The sequence below is a fragment of the Dermacentor andersoni genome, chromosome 5, assembly GCF_023375885.2.
Source record: "Dermacentor andersoni chromosome 5, qqDerAnde1_hic_scaffold, whole genome shotgun sequence".
Lineage (NCBI taxonomy): Eukaryota > Metazoa > Arthropoda > Arachnida > Ixodida > Ixodidae > Dermacentor > Dermacentor andersoni.
In genome coordinates, this window is record NC_092818.1 from 30,728,916 (window position 1) to 30,738,329 (window position 9,414).

The 9,414-nt window shown below is 45.8% G+C and overlaps 2 protein-coding genes across 2 annotated transcripts in view; one reads left to right on the forward strand and one right to left on the reverse strand.

Moving 5' to 3' along the window:
- Window positions 1–9,414, forward strand: part of LOC126530061 (ubiquitin carboxyl-terminal hydrolase 8-like) — a 652,141-nt gene that overhangs the window by 554,389 nt on the left and 88,338 nt on the right. The gene's annotated exons all lie outside the window — the stretch shown is intronic.
- LOC126530007 (uncharacterized) lies at window positions 8,747–9,344 on the reverse strand. The gene is made up of 3 exons (XM_050177474.3): window positions 9,111–9,344; window positions 8,969–9,050; window positions 8,747–8,878 (listed from the first exon to the last, which is right to left on the reverse strand). Exons 1-3 carry the CDS (start codon window positions 9,309–9,311, stop codon window positions 8,820–8,822), a joined length of 342 nt encoding a protein of 113 aa, XP_050033431.2. The 5' UTR covers window positions 9,312–9,344; the 3' UTR covers window positions 8,747–8,819.

Consider the following 9,414-nt stretch of genomic DNA (forward strand, 5'->3'; position numbering starts at 1 on the left):
CACGATGTTTTTCTTTATATCCTTTATTTTGTTCTAGCTAACTCAGAGGGAGCCTGTTCGTGGGCGCTGCTTTACGATGCGGGTGTTAGCGCAGTCACGTGGTATTCTCCATATTTCGCAAGGTTCATTTATAAATCGTAAAAAATTAGTACACAATTAGTACGTCGCTGGAACTACCATATGTCCCTTAGCTACGCTTACAAGTGCCTCATTGACACTGATAATTAGGATAGTACGCCTCGAGTTAGATAATTAAATACAATTACCTAATTAAATATCAGTAAAAAAATACTGGCAGCTACTCCACTGCACTGTAAACAATATGCACTACGTTTTCTTCGAGTAACGTATTGCTCTCTTTTACATCTTGGTGCATGATAGTTAATTAGGACACCCTGTATATATTTATGACCTTTGCATGCAAATTACGATGTTTCCATCCCTAATAAATGTTGTAAATTATAAGAAATGTTTTCTTTTCATGAGTCGTTAGCACTGCTTACTGGAAAGTGAAACAATACTGAGACACACAGCATTCACGTGCATTTCACACGTACGCCATTGATAAAAGACTCTACTGAAGGGGTCACTGAAGTCTATAGGTTTTTGTCGTGGTAAGAAAAGCAGGCAAAGCAATTTGAAGCGTAGTGAACATACAGTAACGTATTCATTCTCTAGGCATAGGCTATGCATACCTTTAGAAATAATTTTTATTTGGCTACCTCCATCTCTTTCAAAAATATCATAAAGTTTAGAAGAATCAACATTTGGGCGAGTTGCAATGGTACTGGTTGAACATTTTGCGCTGCCTCTTAAAGATAATAAACTTTGTCCTGTGTGTATATTTATATATATTGTGTATGTGCTTGGTGTTTACAGTGGAAATTTAAAGCAACGTAGAAGTGAGAAAATACGGATGAGGCAGCCACCGCTAGTGCGAACGCGCGTGTCCTCCTATTGACAGGATTTGAAGAAGTAAAGCGCACGTGTAAATTAAAAGCCGTGCACATCCGCGCCAATAGTGGTGCAGTAAACTATTAGGCCTAGTAAAATTTCAAGCGAAAAGGTCTAGGAAAGTCGAACGAAACCTCAAATGATGTGGGTGACAAAGCTCTAGTAATGGCAACTTAGGAGGTGTGTGCGTGTGGAGGGGGGAGGCGCTTCGGTATCGCTGGGAGGGGGGCTCAGGCCCCCTCCTCCCCCATAGTGGGCGCCTATGAAGGACGTATACACCTTGAAAAAATTATTAACTACAACCAATAATTCATTTGAAACCCCAACGTTTCAGGAGCAGCTCGGTCCCTTCTTCAGGGGTGACTAAAACGTGGCCCAGCACGTCGAGTCTTGGCACATCCGGCTCACAAAGGCGACAATGAATCGGACGGACACCGGGAACGCTCCGCCCCGCGTATGTCAGTGGCCTGAGCCACGTACTAACAAAGGGAGACCGTAGGCCACCCCCTGTTGCTGCTGGGCCACGTCTTAGTCACCCCTGAAGAAGGGACCGAGGTGGTCCCGAAACGTTGGGTTTCAAATAAATTATTGGTTGGAGTTAATAATTTTTTCAACTCTTGTTCCCAACCGGATGGACTTCCGTCGAAGATGTTTTCATTCAAATCTTTACCTATATACCTCCTACCACAGATAGACGATGCATTAGACCGACTCTGCAATGCTAAGTACTTTTCGTCTTAAGACTGGTTATTGGCAAATTGAAGTCAACGAAAGGGATCGAGAGAAGACCGCGTTTCTCATGCACCAGACGGACTCGTCGAGTTCAAGATGATGCCATTCGGACTTTGCTCTGCGCCCGTAATGCTCCAGGACGTGATGGACACAGTCTTGACAGGACTGAAATGGCAGACTTGTCTGCTGGGATGACGCTGTAGTCATTGCCACGAATTTTGAAGATCACCTGAGGCGGCTTCAGACAGAACTATAGTCGGGTACTACTTTAGAAAAAAGGGCGTTTACTCCTCCGAGGCGCGGATGCACACGAGCATCAACCAATGGGCGCGCACTCTGGACTGACGTCATGAGCCAGACGGTCGGTGACCCCACCGATGGAGACGATGGCTACCCGCGCTTCGAAATGGTTGCAATAAATTCATTGTTTTTTATAAGTACTTGTTCAATAGCAACTGGTTCATTTTAAGCTCGGAAAACGAGAGGTGTGCCGTGGACATGTAAACCAGCGCAAAAGCCATGCATAGCTGCTCTTTCTACTTTTGTCACTTGCAATGAAGCTAAAGAGCAGACGACGGGCAGCGTTGTAGAAGCCACGGGGCTATTTTTCTCTCACGATCCGGCATCTGCTGTAGCGCATGAGAGCTCTACTAAACCAGTCATGTAAATACAAAAGTATATATTAAATTTATACAGCGAATTACGTGTTTCAGAAGCACGATTTTTTGAGCGGGACTATTTTAGTCGCGGAGGCAATCGGCTGTCGCGCTTCGGTCATCTGAGCGGGGCCTCCCCCTTTTCTTAAGTTGTACCTGAGGTGATCTGGACTCGTCCTGCTGAAGCCCGAAAAGTGCCCTTTCGCTTATGAACTTCCATTTCTAAGCCACGTCATCAGCAAGTCTGGCATCAGTCCTGACCCACAGAAGACAGGTGTCATAGCTAAGTTCCCGCGGCCCGTCGACAAAGCAGTGCGCAGATTTCTTGGCGTCTGTGCCTATCCTTGTAAAAAAAAAAAAAGAAAATGAAAAAGAAAAAAAAACTTTTCAAGAATTGCGGAACCCTTAAATCATCTCACGAAAGCAGACGTTGACATTAAATGGGAAACACGGAAGGACGACGCATTTGAGGAGCTGAACGACACCTGCAGTCACCATCAGAGCTTTCGCATTTCGACAAGGATGCCGGAACGGAAATACACACCGACGCAAATAGCGCACAAGCCTCAGTGCCGTGCTAGTACAAAGGAAGGACGGAGTTGAAAGCGTATATAGCTTATGCTAGCCATTCACTGTCAAAAGCGGAAACGAATTATTCTACGACTGAGAAAGAGTGCCTTGCGATCATTTGGGCGACGGCGAAATTTCGGCCTTACATATACGGTAGACACTTCAAGTGGAAAACTGACCGCCACGCCTTGTGTTGGCTGGCAAACTTGAAGTATCCTCAGGGCGCGCCTAGCCAACTAGGTGGCGTTGGCCTAGCCCGACGGAATCTACGACGTCAGGAATTCGACATCGCCGTGGTGTACAAGTCCGGGAGAAAGCATTCTGACGCCAACTGCCTGTCGCGCACTCCTATTGACCGACCACCAAAAAACGAACTGGACAACAATGCCTTCCTAGGAACAATAGCTGCAGACGACTTCACCAAGCAGCAATGAGCAGACGCGGAGTTACGACGCCTCGTGGAGTACTTGGAAGGCAAAATCTACATTGTCCCTAGGGCATTTCGGCGTGGACTGTCTTCGTTTTGCTTGCAGAATGACGTCCTCATAAAAAAGAACTCCCCAGTTCACGCGAACTACCTACTTGTGCCAGCAGCACTCCGGCCAGAAGTCTTACATGCCCTGCCGGACGATCAGACAGCCGGGCAACTTGGGTTTGCCCGTACGTTTGCAAGAATACAAGAGAAGTACTACTGGCCGCGCCTGACGGCCAACATTGCCAGCTACATCAAGACATGCCTTGACTACCAGCGACGTGACACACCACAGGCAAGGCCAGCGGGTTCACTACAGCCAATCGAACCGCTTTGCCAATTGTTTCAGCAGATTGGGATGGATTTGTTGGGACCCTTTCCGATCTCAACATCCGGAAAGAAGTGGATCATCATGGCCACCGCGACTACCTTGCCCGCTACATCGAAACGAAAGCCCTTCCCAAAAGTAGTGCAGTGGAAGTAGCCACATTTTTTGTCGAGAACATCCTGTTACGACATGGTGCACCAAAAGTCTTCATTACTGATCGAGAAACGGCTTTCACAGCTGAGCTATACTCAACCCATACTGCAGTATAGCCCGACAAGTCACCGGAGGACTGCCTACCACCCGCAGATGAATGGCCTAACGGAACGTCCGAACAAGACACTCGCCGACATGTTAGCGATGTACATCGACAACAAACACAAGATATGAGATGTCGACATGCCATACGTAACCTTTGCTTACAACACGGCGGTGTAAGAAACAATGCAGATCACGCTGTTCAATCTGGTTTACGACAGAAACCCGACGACTCTCAACACCATGCTGTCGCACATCACCGACGAAGATAATCTCAACGTTGCCACCTATCTCCAGCATGCCGAAACCCAACAGCTCACCTGCCTGCAGATCAAGAACCAGCTGAGGACCGACAGCCGACATTACAATCTTTGACGACACAACATCAAGTACCAGCCCGGCGACCGTGTTTGGGTTCGGACTCCAATACGCCAAGGATTTAGTGAGAAGCTTAAGCTTTGCTACGCTATTTCGGACCCTACAGGGTCATCCAACATATTGGGGTACTGCACCGTGAGTTCGTACCCAGATGGCATTTCGCAATCACAGCGGTGCAGCTCATGGCCTGAAATAGTCCTTGTTGTGCACTTTCCTTCTCCCAATGCTAGCTCTGGGACTTTGTTTTTTTGTAATTTCTCTTGACTGGACGTGCTTTAGTTTCCTGCACTCATGTTTGTAGCGTTGGGACGATGATATTTAAGAGGGGTGCATGGACATGTGTAGTGATTTGCCCTTTTCACAGGGTCTTCATTTCCGCAACACCTTAAAGTTATCGCTCAGTGCAAAACACGCCTGCATGATTGCAACTTAATGGAATATTATCGATGGTTCTATGCGTTCTTTGTTGTAACCAAAGCCTGAGTAACCTGATCATATGTGTGATGCAATTTAATTGTGTAATACTTTCTGGAAGATACATGGGCACCAGCAATTACTCTGGAACCTTCAACTACTCATGCATAAAAGTCGATGCGCTTGACCGGCAGATCAGATTTCTACGGTTGAGTTTCCTCAGTCGTAGTTTGGCTGCTGTGTTCTTCACTGTCACTACTATGTGACAATATGAAGAGACAGTAAATTTAGTCAATAAGAAACAGGCCCACCTAGACAAGTAAGGGTAGAAGCAGACCAATTCAAGCTGGTGCTTGCAAACATGCAGCTTTAGAACAGAGAAATGAAGATGACATATAGGTGACAAACAAAACCGTAACTAGACTGGCTTCAGAAGCAGCAATTGAAGTGGGAGGTAAGGCAGCAAGGCAACCAGTAGGGAAGCTATCCTAAGTAACAAAGGACCTAATAAAGAAACGACAAAGTATGAGAGTGCCCAACTCAAGAGATCAGACAGAATTCGTGGAGCTGTCAAGACTGGCCGACAAGGAGAAAGTAATGGATTGGAAATTATAACATCAGAAAGACAGGAAACAATAAAAAATGAACTCTACTTGAATTAAGTGACAGGAAAACTTGGCATAGGACAAGCCAAGATATATGCACTGAAAGATAAGCAGGATAATATCATCAGCAATTTACAAGACATTGTAAAAGCAGCAGAAGCATACTGACCTGTACAGTACCCAGAGCCGCCACACTACCTTCATTCAAAGTAGTAATGAACAGGACACAGATGCTCCTTCTATACTCAACGATGAAGTTAGAAGGGCCTTGCAATACACGACCCGGGGAAAAGTGGCAGAAGATAGAATAACAGTTGGTTTAATGAAAAATGGAGGAGATATCACGCTTGAAAAGCTTGTGGCCCTTTATACGAATTCTCTCACGACGTTAAGGGCCCCAGAGAACTGGAAGAATGCCAACATTATACCAATCCACAAGAAGGGAAACGTTAAAAGAACTGAAAAATTATAGGCCCATCAGCTTGCTTTCAGTATTGTATAACATTTTCATCAAGATGATTTCCAATAGAATAAGGGCAACATTTGGCTCCAGTCAACCAAGAGAACAGGTTGGCTTGAGGAAGGGCTCTTCCACAACGGATCAACAATCAGGTAATGGAGAAATTTGCTGAGTACAATCAAACTCTCTATATGGCTTTTATAGGTTATGAAAACGCACTTGATTTAGTAGAGATACCAGCACGCATAGGGGCATTACATAATCAAGGAGTACAGGAGGCATACACGAATATCTTGGGAAATATCTACAAGGATTTCACAGCTAATTTGGTTCTCCACAAGAAAAGTAGAAAGTTACCTATCAAGAATGGCGTCAGGCAAGAAGACGTAATCTCTTCAATGCTATTCACTGCAGGCTTGGAAGAAGTATCCAAGCTATTCAACTGGGAAGGGTTAGGAGCGAGGATCAACAGCAAATATCTCGGCTATCTTCGGTTTGCAGATGACATTGTCCTGACACTGGGGACAAATTACAACAAATTATTGAGTACCTTAACAGTGAAAGATTGGCACTGAAGATTAACATGCAGAAGACAATGTTCTATAGCCGGGCAAGGGAACAAGAGTTCAGGATCACCAGTCAGCCTCTAGAGTCTGTAAAGGAGTATGTTTATCTAGGTCAATCACTCACAGGGGACCCTGACCATGAGAAGGAAATTTATAGAAGAATAAAAATGGGTTGGAGTGCATACAGCAGGCATTGCCAGATCCTGACTGGGAGCTTATCACTATCACTGAAAGGAAAGGTATACAATCACCACATTCTACCGGTGCTCACATAGTGGGCAGAAACTTGGAGGTTGACAAACGAGCTCGAGAACAAGTTAAAGGCCGCACAAAGAGCGATGGAACAAAAAATGTTAGACGTAATAATAAGAGACAGGAAGAGAGTGGTGTGGATTAGAAACGGGGATAGCTGATATTCTAACTGACATCAAGAGAAAAAAAAATGGAGCTGGGCAGGCCATGTAATGCATAGGATGGATGACCGGTGGTCCCTTAGAGTTGCAGAATGGGTGCGAAGAGAAGGGAAGTGCAGTTGTGGACGGCAAAAAGCTAGGTAGAGTGACGAAATTAGGAATTTTGCGGGCGCGAGTTGGAACCGGTTGGTGCAGGAGATGGGTAATTGGAGATCTCCATGAGAGGCTTTTGTCCTGCAGTGAACATGAATAGGCTGATGATGACGATGATGATGATCATGAGGCAACGAATGCTAATCACATTAATAAACTAGCTTGTTAGTGTGCACTCTGTCCTGTCACATTCTTTCTTCCTTCAATGTTTTCTGCATTGAAAAGTACTTTTTGTTGTCTGAAGTAAACTAGTAACTCTTTTTAAAAGTGCAATTCACAGGGTCTGTTCGATTCGCCTGCACCACTGTGAACCAGTTCACGGCGGTTCACGAGAAGTTCAGAAACTGTGAAGCTCGATTCCGGAGGTGTAGGCCCAGCGAATCACTCGAAACGAATGCAAAGGTGCAGACGCGGTGTAAGCATTATGCTATGTCAGACTAATGTGCACGGAGTGTGTAAGTTTGAGAGGTCCTGAACTGCAGGTATGATCAGTTTCTGGGGCGTAAATACACACCACAGTTGCGTAGACACATCAGACGTGCGTCAGCGGGGCTTTAACGGTGCTCGCGCCCGTGTGCTGCGTCGTCTGATGCGCCGCTGCTTCGCACCTGTATGCCTGCACCAAGTCGGCACCGACAGTGGAGCGGGTTCAGCAAAATCATGAACCAGCCCTGCACCTTTGCTGCACCTTTTGAAACGAACGTTGTGGTTCTGCGGGCGCCATTGCTGCACCGCTGAAACGAATGGCAGGGTGCAGCCCCTCTCGAACTGGTTCAAGTGGTGCAGGCAAATCAAACCTACCCACAGTATTCCAGGAACTCACAGAAAGGAAACAGGTGGTATAAAAAGCATTTTGAAGGCAGAATTCTGTGTCCATAAGTGTAGACACAACTTGCAAAAGCACCTCGCAAGGTGCGTGCAGTTGCTTTTTTTCTTCTATATAACGGCCCCCTCAGCCAAGATATGGCATCTTAATAGGAATGAAAACAGGTTGCCAACGAAAATGGGGTTGTCTAAAAATTCTTAAACATTTCGGCTTCCACACGGGAGCACCCCCCATAACAGAGTGCAATATAGTGCTGTAAATAACCACCTCCCATTGCAAGCTCAACGTATTCTTTAATAGTACGCAGGGTTGGTTCAGAAATTTTTTCATTATCCATTAATAGCAAACATTTTAGCAACGCAATTTCAGGCATATGCGTGCCAGCCTTTGTGTTCCACCTGTTCGCTTAAATTAGATTAAGAGTATCAAGGATGCTCAACGAGTTTTATCCTCAAATTTCTGCATTGTCATTGCCCCTAGTGCTAATTAAATGTGCAGACAAACCGGGCCAGCACGGAGGCCCAGGCTCCTTCCTCGTTCACTGGCTTCGCGGCTTCAGACAAACACCGCCGATTTCACGAGCTGGCCAGTTACGCTTGCGCATAAAACGCACCCTGCAAAAACAGCTAACCTGCATTCCCCAATGCGAGAGTCACTGGCGTCGGCAGCAGCGCAAGTAGGGCGGGTATCATCTAAATGACTAATACTGTTGATACTCGACCCACCATATTTGTGGTAAAGTGACCACGATCGCCCATCATGCCAGTCTCCCTCTTCCGCATCGCCCCCTCCCCCGCTTTTTTTTTTTTTTTTTTTTTTTTAAGCAGCCACTGATTTCTACAGCCTCCGGCACTGATCTATTTCTTCACTAGACCCGCGGTCGTCTTCAAGAACTTCGCGCTGTCAACGCGGTGCATCCCAGCTTACTTGAGTGAACCGATTAACGTTCAGTGCGTGACATCTATTTGTATAAACACTACAAGTTTATTTTTTATAAATACCACATATTTTACACGAAGTCGGCGACAATCTGGGCTTTACGTCTCGTCTTCCTCTTCACTGATGTCTCGAGGCTCGCTTGAAATATCCATCGGTGCTGCGGCAGTAGAGAAGGGAAACAGGTTGAATACACGGTGCACCATAGAGTTTCATACATTACTGTGCACCATCAACGAGGTCTACTCACTGCTTAGGATGCTACCAACTCGCAGGTCAATGAGCTCGGAATTCGTCGGCTCCTCGTCGTCTTCAACTTCAGCATTGCTACCCTGGAAAGTAAAAGCAAAGTGTTCAATCCAACACACGCTCCAGCCAGCTGGCATTACTACCGTCAAATCAACCGCCGCCAGCTCTTCTTCTTGCATAGGTCGTTCAGCGGCCGTCTCTTCGAACTGTTTATCACGAAGTGCGCTCAGCAGATTCATCTCCTCGACCCTGAGCTTGTTTACTTGGCTCTGAAATTTTTCCATAATTTGCAAGATAAGTTTCTCTTCGTCCAATAGATACTGAACAAACTTTAGTTCCGCCATGCTTGTTTTGTTTCTGTCTCGTTTGCTTCTTTTGATTGCTGCAGTAGCGCTGGTAGCGCGATCAATATATACGTTAAAACATGAGCAGCTGTTTTATTTTTTT

Coding starts and splice junctions, on each gene's coding strand:
- LOC126530007 (XM_050177474.3), bottom strand. CDS start 9,311: ATGGCGGAACTAAAGTTTGTTCAGTATCTATTGGACGAAGAGAAACTT. Junction 9,051..9,110: donor TGGCGGCGGTTGATTTGACG/GTAGTAATGCCA, acceptor TTTACTTTCCAG/GGTAGCAATGCTGAAGTTGA. Junction 8,879..8,968: donor AGTTGGTAGCATCCTAAGCA/GTGAGTAGACCT, acceptor CTACTGCCGCAG/CACCGATGGATATTTCAAGC.